Below are 16,313 nucleotides of genomic sequence, written 5' to 3' on the forward strand. Positions count from 1 at the left end.
TTTTTCGCTTCCACCCTATAGTATGGGGTGTCGTTGGATAGGTCTTTTAAAATGAATAAGGGTCTTCAAGAACCATTGTATGATCATCTTAATATTTTCAGAAATAATCGATCTGAAAGAAAAAAAGTTGTGTTTTACCCTTTAGTTCCCCTAACTTTTGAACCATAGGTCCAAAAAATATGAAAAAAATCGTGAAAACATAGCTTAATAAAGACTTTCAAGGAAAATTATAGCAAACCTAATCGGTATACCTGTTTTTGAGTTTTGGCAAATAGTCTATTTTGACAGACGGGTAACTACGGAACCCTACACTGAGCATGGCCCGACATGCTCATGGCCTATTTTTTTATATTTTATCAGCAGGTTGCTTAGCTTGCTTACTCTAAATTATTTTGTTTATTTATGATGAACAATTACAAAAAAACGACGTTTACTTAAATCGTCTATTTTGTATCTCTTATTTAACTTTAACAGCCTGTAGCTCCTAAATTATTGATTGTAGAGTAAAAATAAACATAACCAAATTTGTAGTAAATTTTATGTTAAAACTTTTGTCCGAAGTAATTATAATGCTATTCGTACAGATATTCGAGATATGAGTAAGGCCGTTTGTTGGTGGATACCTAACGGTGACAACTCAAACCACAAGCGGGGCGAGAGCCCGGACACATCCGGCGCTAGCCATACCAGCCTGTACTCACGACTGTTGTTAATTTCAGGTCAACACACCGACGCCGCACACACACGCCTTCGCCGCAGGACGCCTACCAAGGTAACGGAGGCCGTTTTGGAGGAGGACACAGCAGCAGCAGCGGCTCCGGCGCAGGTGGTGGAGCCCCCGGTCGCTGACCTGCTCCTGCTCGCCGGTTTCGCGGGCGAACCAGACAGCAACTTTCCAAAGCGTCTGCCCGCGTATGGGAGCTACACGGGGTCAACAATGTCAAGCAGTGGCTCGGAAGAGTACATTGACATTGTAGACTCGTGGAAGGTTCCAGCGAGGGCTCAGACGCTAAGGACCAGCGCAACTCTGAGTCGCCTGTGAACGGGGAGTCGGAGCAGACAGCTGACAACGGGGACCTAACACGTGGTGATTTATCACGTGGCGATTTAACGCCGCTTGATCTAACACCACGTGTTAGATATTCACCACGTGCCGCGAGCCCGCTGCCGTCGCAGCCGGCCGGCAACCTCACCACGCCGGCCAACTCACAACAACGCCGCCGCCAGTCGCCTTGCCGGCCACAGCCCGGCCTCGAGATGACCGGGGACGCCTGGATGGCGATATTCGAGAAACTCGATAGAGTAGCTCGGGGATCGCTAGACAGCTGTACCCTCGGTCCGCTCGAGGCGGCGCTTCTCTCAACCCTGTTGACGCACTCTGGGGCGCGTCAACAGAAGAGGCGACAGGAGGAGGACAGCCCGCCGGCACAGGAGGAGAAGCGGGAATGTAACCGCATCACTCCTGTGTCGCGCGGTCCTACGCAACCCGTCGTCTGCCCACAGGTCTCGCAGCAGCAACCGATGGACACTGCCGTTCCATCCACACCCACCGCCGGTGGCTGTCACCAGGCCCCGCCACGCAAGGTTTTGCTACCTACCCCGGTAGTAGAAACCGACACGTACGCGGCCGCAGCCAAAACAGCACCACCTAAAGCCGATACTTCACTGCCCACAAGAAGCAGCAGCCACAGCCGCCAGCCAAGAGGGCCAAACCGCCCCAAATCCTGGTCGAGGTCTTCCCAGACGCGGGCCGCCACCTGAAGGCCATCAACGAACGCCTCGGTTTTGAGGCCAAAACCGAGAACGCCGAACCGACCGGGGTACGGTTCTACCCCAGGACCGCAGAGGAATACCGATTGGTATTCTCCTACCTCTGCAAGGAGCAGGCGCTCAACCCCCGGATCCAGTTCGTCAAGCACCCGGAGAAGTCGACCCTGCCGATGAAGGCCGCTATCCGCGGCCTGCCGTCAACCATGTCGGTGCAGGACGTGAAGGACGCCTGTGCCAGAGAGGGGTATTCAGTATCGCACGCACGATTATCTCCACAGGCAGAGGACGAGGAGGCACCATCTTCTTCGTCCAACTCGACGGGACGGAGCGAGAAAACCCAGGTTTTCTCGAACTCACCAGCATTGCCGACATCAACACCAAGGTTCGTGTCGAACCTTGGAGAGGTAAACCCGGGCCACCGCAATGTTATCGGTGCCAGGGATTTAGGCATTGCTCGCAGGGATGCCACCGACCGGTGCGCTGCGTAAAGTGCGCGCTGCCGCACTTGTCGCACCAGTGCACACGCCCGAGGGACGAGCCAGCTACGTGCGCAAAAGGTAACGATTAAAAGGTAACGATATTTTTTTTTACAAGGACTACGACATTAATACGACACATAAAATCAAGCTAAATCAAGATTGTTTCCATTATACCTACACAATTTATTGTTTTTTTTTTGATTTCAGAAAAAAATTTAAACAAGTAACATGCGTTTAAATTTTTTCTTCTGCCACCCCGGCGGTGAGAGGAACTTTCGGGGGAGGTGTAATGTGGTAAATGTCCACTTTTAGTGTTTAGCAGTAACGCTTTGGTTTACTGCGACATAAACGCATATTGCTTGTGTCAGCGCAACCTAACGTGTATATATAGGCAGGCATTTAGAGAATATACGTTCTTATACTATCACACATAAGATGTTTGACTTCTTCTCACATCACCCGCTCGAAACCAAACAATCCAAACATAAATACTTATCTTGTTATTTGACTGCTTGATGGACCACCCAGGCAACCACAAGCAGTGTGAGATTTATTTGCAGGAGCTGCGCAACTGGAGAGGAGGCACCCGCTCCTACACACGCCGACCGCCGACACGCCGCCCGCAGCGAGGCCCCGACACTAGGGCCTCGGACTCATCGAACCTGGTGGAGGATTCTTCCACAGGTTCTCTCATGGCACCCGCCAACCAGCCGAGGCAGCGGACAACCGGACCCCGAGGACGGACGCAGCCACAACCCAAACCGCAGAGGATATCGTAAGCGGAGCCCCGAGCGACGCAGCCCGCAGCGCCCCCCGCGCTCGACACCGCAGCGTTGCACAGAGACATAGCTAACGCGCTGCAAACTGCGGTAACTATGTCCCTGAGGCCAACGCTGGACGAGTTGGTATTAGCCATTAAGTCTCTGTCTAAGCCTGACCAAAATCAGGCTTAGCTCACCCTCTCAGCAATAACGCAAGTTATTCGCCAGCTGCACTCTCTCTTACGGCCTAAAGGAGAAAGAGTTAAGGGTTGTATATTGGGACGCGCAGTCATTAAATGGTAAACTTAATGATCTCCGTACTTTTCTTCACAGCCAGGACGTCGACATCATGCTGATCTGCGAGGGCTAAAAGGTGCTGGACGGTCTGCTCAATTGCCAACTAGACAGATGTTTGAAAATTCACGTTATCAGTTTGTATTCAAACCAGGCCTGTCGACTGAATCCGCTATCTTGGCATTGAAACAGACCGTTAGGTACTACACAGACCGCCGGACAGCTGTCTATGCCTATTTCTTAGACCTTTCCAAGGCATTCGACCTCGTGCACTACAACATCTTGTGGCAGAACTTGACGACATTAACTTGCCAGCTGACATTCGTGGAATTTTTAAATTCTGGTACCACAACCAGGTTAATGTCGTCAGATGGTCGGACTCCTTTTCTCAGCCATATGACCTGGAATGTGGTGTACGCCAAGGTGGGTTAACCTCACTGAGGCTATTCAATCTATATATTAATGCACTGGTAGAGGAGCTCAGTAACACCCGTATCGGCTGCCATATCGATGGAGTTTGCGTAAATAATCTGAGCTACGCCGACGATATGGTGTTGCTGAGTGCCTCGGCCTGCGGATTGGCTAAGCTCATTTCGATATGTGAGAAATACGCTTCTAGCCATGGTTTGCTGTATAATGTAAACAAAAGCGAATGCGTTGTATTTAAGGGGTAAGGCTACACCCAAGTTTCCAAGTGTCAAACTAAATAGTCATCCGCTACGAATAGTGGATCAATTTAAATATTTGGGACACATGGTAACCTCTGACCTTAAGGATGACGTAGATATCGAACGCGAACGCAGAGCGTTGTCCGTCAGAGCTAATATGATAGCTCGCAGGTTTGCTCATTGCTCCAAAGATGTAAAAGTCACCCTTTTTAGGGCTTACTGTACGACCTTCTACACAAGCAACCTGTGGGCTGATTATACTCATAAACGGTACAGCGCTCTGCGTGTTCAATATAACAACGCTTTCAGAGTGCTGATGGGGCTGCCCAAATTCTGTAGTGCATCGGGGATGTTCGCGGAGGCGCGAGTGTCTTGCTTCTACACCACCATGCGCAAGCGAGCTACATCCCTTGTGCGCAGAGTGAGGGCCAGCTCCAACAGCATTCTGAGAATGTTAGGAAACAGGATTGACTGCCTGTATTTGAATAACTGCTGCCTGATACACGCACGCAGTAATAAATAAACAAATGTACAGTTATAGTTATAGTGAATTTATTATTATATTGCATGCACCAGTGTCTCAAAAAATGGGAGAAATAAGTATTGGTTGATTTGTCGGGAGGCATGTTAATATTCTTTTGACATATTATTATTTAAATCATTGTTTAATTATATTTTAATTGTTATTATTTTTAATATTTTATTTTTTGACATGTTTCCCTCAAATCAATTATATTTTAGTAGGTAATACCTTAAATTAAGCAATTTTGTATTTTAATTTTAATTGTAATTTTAATTTTTTATGTTTCACAGCCTTATGAGCCATGTTGCTTGAATAAAAATATATTATTATTATTATTTGTTTGTCCTTTCCAGATCTCGGGACCATGGGGTCCCGGACTTTTGGGAGGCGTGCGTGGGGCCGAAGCCAACAGCGCAGAGGCCCTTTAAGACAATTTAATCTAAAACCAATTATTGTTATAAAAGCGTCAATGACGCTCTCGGCCAGCGGGTACATCGTGTACCGCCTCGACCAGGCGAACCCCGAAACCGGGCGCCCATACAGAGGCCTCGCAATCATCGTCAAGAGGAGAATCATCCACCAACCGGTGGATATCGAGCAGCCAATCTCGCTATCCGCACTGGGGATAGATATCAAACTACAAAGGCATAACCTGCGTTTGTTTGCTATCTACAGGCTCTGCGGACACTGCCGGCCGGCAGAGATGCGCGACAAGCGGCTGCTGGTGGACTCCCCCGTGCCGACCATCCTGGCCGGGCTCTTCAACGCCGAGCACCCCGCTTGGAACTCGTCCGGGAAACACCATCTACCAGATCGTGGAGGACCTCGATCTGGTAGTGGGCGGGCCATACGAGCCCACACACTACCACGACGCCGACCCGCTCTGTAGCGGCACCACAATCGACTTTGCGATTTCTCGCGGAGTCGACTTACTCATGAGGCACCAGGTATTCTATACGATCTCTCATCCGACCACAGGCCGGTGCTCCTGACCATCGCAGACGAGGCGACAACGAGACTCAGCAAGGGACCCGGACGCCGCTACGACTGGACGGCTTTCACAGAAGCCATGGTAAATTCTCCCCGTACAGGTCCTATATCGACCGCAGAAGAGGTCGACGCAGCAGCAGCCACAATCACCGGGGACATCAAGGCGGCCCTCGACGAGGCCACCCGCATCATCCCGCCCTCGGACCGGCGCAAGCCGCTCCCGAGGCCGCTTCAAGCGCTTTTGGAGAAAAAGCGCTGGTACAGGAAACAGTGGCAAAGGACTAGGGATCAGTCGGTCAAGACTGAGCTCAATAGTCTCGAGCGACTGTTAAGGGTAAGACTCAGCGAGCACAGAGCTGCAAGCTGGGAAACGCACATCGAGAGCCTAACTGATCACGTTCCTTCCATCCGGAAAAGCGGGTAGCTCGCTCGCAACGTCAACATCGCGAGAGCGTTAACTAATTTTCTAAAAAATCATTTACGGACGTAAAGTGTTAAATTCTATATTGTAACAGTAGAAAATTACGGTGATTACACTATAAAAAATAAAAACATAATTACATTTAGTAGTTAGAAGTGAGTAGTGAGAAATTGAGTGGTGTTTTGTTTCGAGTCAAGGGTCACCCTAGTGAAAAGTGACAATCAGCTGTGCCCTCGAATGTAAATAATTAAACACCGTTATCGTTGCATACAAGTTACTCGTTTGCACATAGATGTAAATAACATCATATTTTCAGTTTCATTACCCAATATTGAGGGGAAAGGATGAATTACGCGGGTTGCATCAACACTATTGAAGGAGGCAATTATTTAGAGTGCAACTTATGCAAGTTGGCATTTTGCTACCAATGCCTAAATATCACACCGAGCCGTATCTCAGCATTAAATAAAGACCACTTAGCAGCACTCAATTGTCCATCTTGTGGCAACGTAACAAGGCGGAGGGTAAACGAACATACTCCTGCGACTCCGTCTGCTCGTCACAGTGTTTCCATGTCAGAATCCATGAACATATATGTCTTATGATAATCTACAGCCGAGCCCACCCACAACGTCGGCCCTCCGCGGGCCAGGCAATAACACGAAACCTGTCACTTTGGAGAGCATCAGCAGACTATTAGACGAGAAACTTTCACCTACGTCTACGCTCATGTGTAGTTTAAGGGAAGCCTTAAGAAGTGACCTAAAGGCAATGGTTGCTACGGAGATGGCAATCACAAAGCAAGCATTACAAAACGATTTCACCAAAACTACCGACTTCATAACGGAGGAGCAAAACGACTCGACTTTAAATGCAACCTAGCCTTAAAGGAAGAGGCAATAAAACGGCTTGAGACTCAAAACGAGCATTTAACGTGTGAGTTGCAAATTTTGAAAACTAAACTGACTAACATTGAAAACATATCACGTAGTCTCAATATTGAAATACAGGCAGTTCCAGAAAAACGCGCGGAGAATGTATGGTCAATATTTAAGAAAATGTGCAGTACCTTGCAGGTCCCAGTGACTGATAACGAAGTCAGCGCCTGCCGCCGGGTGGCGAAAATAAATCCAGCTTCTAATCGCCCTCGTAACATACTTGTCTCACTTTCATCACCTCGGTTGCGCGACACATTATTATCGGCTTATTACCGCTATAACAAAGCGCATCCCGATGATGCACTAAACACGACCCACGTCGGACTGACCGGGACCAGCGAGAGGATCTACTTATCAGAGCATCTCTCACCTGAGTGCAAGCAACTTCATAGCGTTGCACGGAAGTGGTGTAAAAACAATAACTATAAATACGTATGGGTGACATATGCTCGGATATATATTCGTAAAGATGATAACAGTCCTTCTGTGTTTGTAAAAAACCTGGATACACTTAATAACTTGGGTATGGGATCTAAATCACACACAGAAAATCAGTCACCAAAACAACTTAGGTACTAAATGATGCAATTTATAAGCTGATATTAATTACGTGTGTGTTATGGATCTTATAATCATAATCATAATATTTATTGATAATATAAATTACATGTCACATTTTATACAGTGTATAAAGATTATATTTAAGTATGGATTTTCACTACATAATGTAGGTTGTATTTAATATATTACATCTACCTTAGTTCCTAAATTTTAAAGAACTCTTTATATCCGAGTGCATAAGATAGAATTTACCTATTTGGCTGATCTTATTTTTATATTAGCTCGCGTCTCAATATACCTATGCTGTACGTCCCATGTAAGTACCTACCTATATTGATAAACAGCAATTGCGTACACACGTGCGACACAGTTATCAGTTTTTGAACCCTATTTCAAGTACATAAGGACTTACAATTGTTGGTTTATTTTATATGTTAGGTAGCTTCAAATTATTAAAATATTGTAATATGTTAACTAATGATAAATATTGTGAATAAAAGTAATTGATTCTCTTTTCTCAATGTTTGTGTATTTGGGTATTTATAGAATTTAGTAATTATGACATTAGTTTTTTATCAAAATGTGAATAGAATCAGGTCCAAGTTATGTGAGTTTTATTTAAGTATGCTAAATTCTAATTATGACTACATTTGTCTAACCGACACAAACTTGAATAAAGGTGTTTATGATGGCGAGATTTTCGAAGACCGATACAATGTTTATAGACGTGATCGCGAAACAACTCAGTCAAGGAAAGCTGAGGGGGGCGGGGCCCTTATTGCTGTAAAAAAAAATATCCATGCGGTCCGCCAAGAGCAATGGGAATCGGACGTAGAAGACATCTGGCTCACTATATTACAACAAAATAATAAATTGAATAAACTACATATATGTGTTTGCTACCTGCCTCCTGATTTACCGTTACAAGACTTACAAAGGTTTTATTTTAATTGCTAAAGGTTAATTTTAGACGCAGATGAAGGTGAAATTTTTTTGATAATAGGTGATTTTAACACTGTTAATCTTGCATGGACACATTCAATTAGAACGACAGAGTTAGTACTGTAAGATTCATTAAAATTACTAATTATTAGAAACAGATTTAATGAAATAAAGAGTTGAATAATCATTGGTAATCTATAATTTAATAAATTTAAAAGTAACGTGATTGATAGTTGACCTTTGTAAATAGAAGGTAGTTGGAAGAAAGAATAAAAGACGACTGGCATGGCGGTTAACGGGCAGAGGTGAAGGGAGGACGATTGTGAAGTGAGGTGGTTGGAGATTGAACTGTAACGGAATATTGTGATCAGGAAATATATTGCTGTTATGAAAGAAGGAATTTTTATTACAGATCAGAAGTGGTAAGTACCTACAAGTCAGTATGGTATTCCTGAATGTATTATATTATGTAGGTATTAATATTAGAACTGATTGAGTTAAATCTTAATTGCCCAATTAAGTTGTTACAATAGTAACAGTGGTGTAAAATAATTATAATTATATACCTATACATATATTAGTAACACTTATATTGGTTGTTGTTTAGTTGAAATTAATTATCATTTCATATTTCCTATGTTAGGAAGTTTATGTTTAACGGGCGCTTAGAAACAAAGACACCGTTAATTTTATCAAGAACAAAATAATTGGGTAAACCCATTTCGGCCTAGTCGTTCACTCGAGAGCATTATACTGCAAGTTTTCTCTTCAAGACCAACAGTTAGGTTTTTTTTAGTGTTTGCTGTAATGCCTATCCATAATATAATTAAAGCATTCATTTACATCGCGGGTAGCGTGAAACCTTTGGAACACCGTTTAATTTTGAATAGTTCGGATACCTTTATGATTATTTACAGGTGTAGATCGGATTCTTTTAGTCTATGTATGTACCGCTTATTTGGTTACAACTTTTACCATATTTTCAATATATTACTTATCAATACGTCAGTATTATATAGCGGGGTTAAGTGTTTTCGAAATTATAAACTACTCAGACTGTAAATAAGTAGGAATGATACTTTTACTGGTAGTTACCGACCCGCCGACCTAGCCGGAGTTACAATCGCTGTCGCTTCGACAACGAAAAGCATTATGTCTGTATATCACTCTTCCATATTAGCGCGACAGTGACAGTTGCGTTCCGATCGCTACGGAGCGTAAGCGCTTGGCATCTTGGCTACGCGGCCCGTTTCGTATTCCGGATCCCGTTTCGAATATCGGGTCCATCTCGCGTTCCTGGATTTGGGTCCGTGCCGGATACTGGAACCGTGCCGGATGCATACCTGATTTGTGCCGGATGAGTTCCGGATCCATGCCGGATTCGTACCGGATCCATCCCGGACTGGTGCCGGATCCGTGCCGGATTGGTACCAGATCTGTGCCGGATTGGTACCAGATCTGTGCCGGATTGGTACCGGATCTGTGCCGGATTAATACCGCATGTATATCATTTGCCGGATTCGTGCCGGATCTGAACCGGATGCGTGCCGGATTGGTATCGGATCAGTGCCGGATCCCGAATTTGTTCTAGATTCCGTTTCTGTACCAGTTCTAGAATTTTCTCGTTTCGAAAAGCCTGTGTTCCGGATCCGTACCGGGATACGGATCTGTTTTGGATTTAAGATCTGTTTTAAACGTCCCGCATTCTACCCCGGAAGCAGTAACGTAAATTAAATAAATAAATAAAACAGTTGAATTTAGCTTAATAAGAACAATTTATATTTGTCTACTATTAACAATCCAAAGATTTAGAACTCTTCCATTGCTGGTGTTGATTTCGAGTTCCAGACTATGGACCATGAGGAAAAAAACATCCAGGCGGCGCTTGAAAACTCCTGAGCGTGGCCGAAAATCGAAATCTGATGATGGACAAGAACGTCGAAGCCGAAGTCGCAACCGCCGCCAGTCCCCGAGGAACAACAGACGGAGTCGCAACCGGCGAAGCCGCAGCAGCGGCAGACACGGCCGAGGCAATGAGAGGTGGCTTCGAAGATCAACACGGAAGGACAACACGGCCAGGATCGCTTTCACGTGGAAGCCGCACAGGACAGGAACGGATGGCTTGTATATCTTTGTCGTCTTCAGTTGTAGATTTTAATAGATGTCGTTTATTGCTTAAACTGCGAATATTTTGGTACAGTACCTTAAAGTTATTTGTATTGACGAAAGTTGTCTCGAGGTACGGGTTCACAGATTATGGGGGTGGAATCGTTGTCCAGGCAATGCTGTGGTGTCCTGTAGTTCGCTCAAGTTAGTTGTATGGGGCTCGTTAGCCTAATTTATAAGTTTTGATCTTGGTTGTTTCCTCTTTTGGCAAAATGTGACGTTAACGCTGGTAAAGGAAAGACTAAGTTACGTTTCTTCAGTATTTGTTCATAATTTAGTATATTTGTGACGTTTATACAATAAAAGTGCAATGCGAACTACCTGCAAGTCGACATTCTGTTGTCAACTGTCATGGCGTACAGGCGGGTCGCGGAGCACACGTGACTGACCAACTGAGTTTTATTTATCACCTTGTAATACAACAGAACCTAGACGTCACAATGGCGACGAGGATAAAGAACGTAAGAAAAAACAAAAAATCGATGTAGTTGCTAAATAACCGACAAAAAGTTATCAGTTTGAAATTATTTTTTCAATAAAAGGGAGGGAGACGAATGACCCAAATAGCACAGGTATGATGGACCCATTGTGGACTTAATTTATATTTCTTAAGCTTCATTCTTCAGATATAAAAACCAGGTAGTCCTTTAACCTACTAGGCAACTCATCGCATGTTTAAAGTGGGTAGAAAAAACTTTAACTCGAACAGGTCTATCCCCACTTTTCCACCTAGCCTTGGTGGGTAGTAAGGCTTGCCGCCATTGCTCATTCTTTATTCTTGCGAGGCAACGAACGCACGTAAAATCATAATTTATTTCGAAGTCGTTTACAAAATGCCTAAACGTAGTGCAGAGGAAAAGATAGCACATTATACGCGTAAAATTCAAAGAATACAAGAAAAGAAACTCAAGCGAAATCGCCGAGTTATACCAGTGCTACCAGATTCTTCAGATTCTGAAGAAAAATCAGGTAAGTGTAACTATTTTTGTAAAAACTTACACTTTGTGGTCAAATATCATGCATTTAGTGCCGCGCGGGCCGTGAGTCCACGTCGGTAACTATAAACCTGGGGGGCGGCCGAGAGTCGTCACGAAGGTAAAACTAGCTTGGGGGTTGGCCGCGAGTCAACACGATAGCAATGTGTATAATATTACCTCATAAATATTATAGTATATTTAAAACACCTTATGGGTTTTATTTGTAAAAACATTTGTAGCCTACCCTCGAATTAAAAATATTTATTTTCTATTTTTAGACCTCGAAAATATTATCGACGATGCCCCGGTGATTGAAAATAACGAAGAATTGGAAATGCCTGTCCCAAATTCGAATGAAGAACCGCCACCGCAACCTCAAGCGGAGGCAGGTGATATTGAGACAGCCCCTGTACTGGACGCGGAGTTACTGACAGCTCTTGGGGAGGCCACAGACGATGCTCCAAAATATGGCGAAAATATCCATCCCGACTTGGCACAAAGATGGTTACCTATATTACGTAAAGGTATGGACAAAGAAGCCAAGGACAAACTCATAAAAGAGTACAGTATACCAGAAAACTGTAAATTATTAAGAGCACCGTCCTTAAATGCCGAAATCTCTGCGGCAGTTACAGACATAGCAAGAGGTCGCGACAAGAAAATCGAAGCAGAACAACAGCAGTTAGGCGTTGGATTATCTGCTATAAACAGAGCCATGACCTTACTTCTAACGACCGATGATAAACAAAGTAAGGTACAAGCGATAAAAATACTATCTGACGGATGTCGGATTTTATCTGACCTACATTACTCAGAAACGCAGGCCAGAGTAAAACTGGTCACTCCAGGATTAGACAAAGTCTTTCTCAATCTGATTCAAGATGTCGAGAGAGACGAGACCCTCTTCAGCAGTAAGCTCTCAGAAAAGATTAAGGCATCAAAGGCGATCGAAAAACAAAGCTCTCAGATTAAAAAGACAGTCACGACCCCAGCCAGCTCAAATACATTTCAGACTGCAGGTCCATCGTACTCTCGGTACCGGGGAAACTGGACGAGGCCCGCTCGCTTCCAACCGACGAGCCGACGAGGGCGCGGCGGGCCACGCTGGAGCACGCCGGCAGCTTACAGACCGGCAGCGCCGACCCCCGCGCAGCCGCAGCCCAAGACAGCTTACACCAGGCCACGTGCGCAAGCGCGACAGTAACTCAGGTACACGCCGGTCGGCTTAATGCTTTTTATAATTGTTGGGTCAATGTTACGAATAATAGGACCATATTAGACTGGATAAAATACGGATTTCCAATTCCGTTTACCGGGCCTATTATTCAATCTGTAAAACCTGTTGTTATGTATGGTTACTTATATGTAGGTAGATGCATAATCATGCGATGGTCAGTTGGAATAAATCTGTCAACCGAACGGGCGTTTCCTTTAGACACCAATCCCAAATTTAACATTGGCGACGAGGATGGGATAGTTTATTTTTGCGGGGAAGATGGCTAAAACCGTAGGAAAAGTCGCGTGCTTCGATATGGATGGTGGAAATTGGCAAACTTATTGTGATCGGTTGGATATGTACTTTTTGGTGAACAAGGTGGAAGATGCCATGAAGCTGCCGACGCTGATAAGCTGCATAGGGGACACCGCGTATGAGCTGATGGTCAACCTGTGCAGCCCGAAGAAACCGTGTGATTGCAAGTACGACGAAGTTATTAAAGTAATGGCTAATTATTTACAACCGAAACCGTCGGTAGTCGCCGAAAGATTCAAATTTCGTCAATGTCGGCAAAGTAACGGACAAACAGTGGCAAATTTTATGGCAGAATTGAAGAAAGCATCGAAGTATTGTGATTTTGGTGCTAATCTAGACGATAATATGAGAGACCAATTTGTTTGTGGCGTAAGTAGTGATTTTGTTAGACAACGATTATTTGCAGAGGAAAAACTGACTTATAGTAAGGCGGTTACGATTGCTACTACGCTGGAAGCGGCCGAGCGGGATTCACATGCGATCGGAGATAAGGATAATAATAGCGAGCAAAATAATGTAAAAACAGTGCATAAGATTCAACCGGTCAGTGCGGGTCGTGGTGTATGCGAGTCGTGCGGCGACCCTCATCATCGACAAACGGAGTGCAAGTTTAGTCAATACGTGTGTGACGTGTGTAAAATTAAGGGGCATTTGCGTAGGATGTGCCCACAAGTCATGCGTGGGAGCAGTTACGGAAGCCCTTTTGGGGCTAATCGGCGTGGCAATGGAGGCCGCGGACCGGCCAACCGCGGGCGGTCATGGCGCGGAGGCTGGAGCGGCAGAGGTGGTGGTGCCAGGTCCGGCTTGCACTGGGTGCAAGGTCAGGACGCGGAGGCGGACCAGGAAGGTTTCATGGAGAGCGAGCGTGGCAGGGACGGCGAAGCGGTTATGAATTTGATGTCGTTGAACCAGTACAAGCCGGTGTGTATTCCTATCCTTGTAAACAATCAGGTTTTGACTATGGAGGTGGACACGGGATCAGCAATATCGTGTATAAGTAGTACAACTTATTATAAATATTTTGCTAACTGTACTTTGCACCCGTGTCAACTTTTACTTAAGTTTTATGATGGTTCGGGTATCCGGCCTCTCGGTTATCTTGAAGTAGATGTAGTTTACGAGAATAAAAGGAAAAACTTGGATTTGTATGTAATTAATAATGGTTGTACTAGTTTGTTAGGCCGTCAATGGCTCGCCGAGCTAGGTATAAATATACCACCTTTTAAAGTGTACAATTTTAATATAAACGACGGGTCTGTCGTTAGGTCGATGGATAAGGAGACTTTAATTTCGGATGTACTTTCCAGGCATAAGCCGTTATTCGAGGAGGCGTTGGGCCGGTACACCGGAGGCAGGGCGTCGCTGTGTGTGCGCGAGGGGGCTCAGCCGATATTCTGCCGCGCGCGGCCCCTGCCGTACGCGCTGCGCGCGCGCCTCGACGCCGAGCTGGACGCCATGCTGGCGGCTGGCGTCATCGAGCCCGTCGACCACTCCGACTGGGCCACTCCTCTTGTCATTGCCAGGAAAGCGGACGGCGGTATAAGGGTATGCGCTGATTATAAGATTACCTTGAATAAAGCGTTATTGGTCGATAGGTACCCGGTTCCAAAAATTGAGGACTTGTTTACAAATTTAAGCAACAACACATATTTTACGAAGTTAGATTTATCGCATGCCTATAATCAGTATGAATTAGACGAAGCGTCAAAGTGTTATACGGTGATAAATACGCACCGCGGATTATTTAAATATAATCGATTAGTGTACGGGCTCTCGTCCAGCCCAGGGATTTTCCAAAAAATGATGCAATCTGTTCTGCAGGGAATTCCGAACGTACTTAATTTCTTAGATGATATATTAATTACAGGGTCGGACTTAGACGCGCATATAAAAACAATAAATGAGGTATTTAGTAGATTGGAAAATTGTGGGTTAAAATTAAAAAAAAATAAATGCGTATTCCTAGCGGACAAAGTTACTTTTCTGGGATTCAAGGTCGATAAGCAGGGCGTGAGTGTAGACCCAGATAAAATAAAACCCATAGTAGAAATGAGTGCTCCCAAAAACGTAGCCGAATTGCGTTCGTTTTTAGGAATGGTAAATTTTTATGGTAAGTTCATTCGCAACTTAAGTTCATATTTGCATCCACTGTACCAGCTAGTAAAAAAAGGGGTACATTGGCGTTGGGGTAAGGAGCAGGAGGCAGCTTTTAGACAGGTTAAGAGGTTACTGGTCAGCACGGACGTGCTAGTGCATTTTGATATTTCACAGCAATCGGTTGTTACCTGTGACGCGAGTTCGCACGGCCTTGGAGCCGTGCTAGCCCGGCGCGCGCCCGACGGCACCGAGCGCGTCGTGGCCTATGCCTCGCGGTCGCTAACTGCACACGAGTTGCACTACAGTCAGATTCATAAGGAGGCACTAGCAATCGTGTTCGCCGTGAGTAAGTTTCACCAATACCTTTATGGTCGTAGGTTTACACTGCGTACGGACCACAAGCCGCTGGTGAGTATTTTTGGCCCAAACAGCGGAGTGCCGGTTACCGCCGCGAGCCGACTACAGCGTTGGGCGATAGTGCTTTCAGCTTACGATTTCGATATCGAGTACATTTCGACCGAGAAAAATACGGCGGACGCTCTTTCTAGGTTAATTAAATCCTACAAAGATGAAGCGGTGGAGGAGGCGGGCCAGATACCTGAACAGACCTATTTGCATTTTGCCGCGGATGCTTTATTGTTAGATTATAACAAATTGAAAACTTCAACGGCCTCGGATCCGATTTTAAGCAGAGTTTTAGGTTACATTAAAGACGGTTGGCCGGCCGAATGCGAAATTAGAGAGTTAAATCCTTACTTTAATAGGAAAAACGAATTATATACGGAATTAGGTTGTATCTTATGGGGTCACCGAGTGGTCATTCCAATATCATGTAGGGACAAAGTATTAAAGGAACTTCATGAGGCTCACATGGGCATTGTGAAGACAAAAAGCTTGGCGCGGGGCTACGTATGGTGGCCCGGACTTGACGAGGCCATCGAGGCGCAATGCCGCGAGTGCGGCGTGTGCGCCGCCGCGTCCAGCGCGCCGCCGGCGCACGCGCCGCGCTTGTGGTCGTGGCCGGACAGGCCGTGGACTAGGATACACCTCGATTTCCTCGGTCCGGTCCGGGGAAAAACATATCTAATCGTCGTAGATGCCTACTCAAAGTGGATCGAGGCTATAAGGATGAATGGCACTTCGGCGGCTGCGGTAATACGTGTGCTTAGGGAATTGTGGTCTAAGTTCGGCATTC

The 16,313-nt window shown here is 45.3% G+C and overlaps 1 protein-coding gene across 1 annotated transcript; it reads left to right on the plus strand.

Moving 5' to 3' along the window:
* Window positions 1–11,312: 11,312 nt before the first annotated feature.
* Window positions 11,313–12,694, plus strand: LOC134805741 (uncharacterized). The gene is made up of 2 exons (XM_063778978.1): window positions 11,313–11,488; window positions 11,769–12,694. Exons 1-2 carry the CDS (start codon window positions 11,347–11,349, stop codon window positions 12,692–12,694), a joined length of 1,068 nt encoding a protein of 355 aa, XP_063635048.1. The 5' UTR covers window positions 11,313–11,346.
* The last annotated feature ends 3,619 nt before the right edge of the window (window positions 12,695–16,313 follow it).

The sequence above is a fragment of the Cydia splendana genome, unplaced genomic scaffold (assembly GCF_910591565.1).
Source record: "Cydia splendana unplaced genomic scaffold, ilCydSple1.2 scaffold_57_ctg1, whole genome shotgun sequence".
NCBI lineage: Eukaryota > Metazoa > Arthropoda > Insecta > Lepidoptera > Tortricidae > Cydia > Cydia splendana.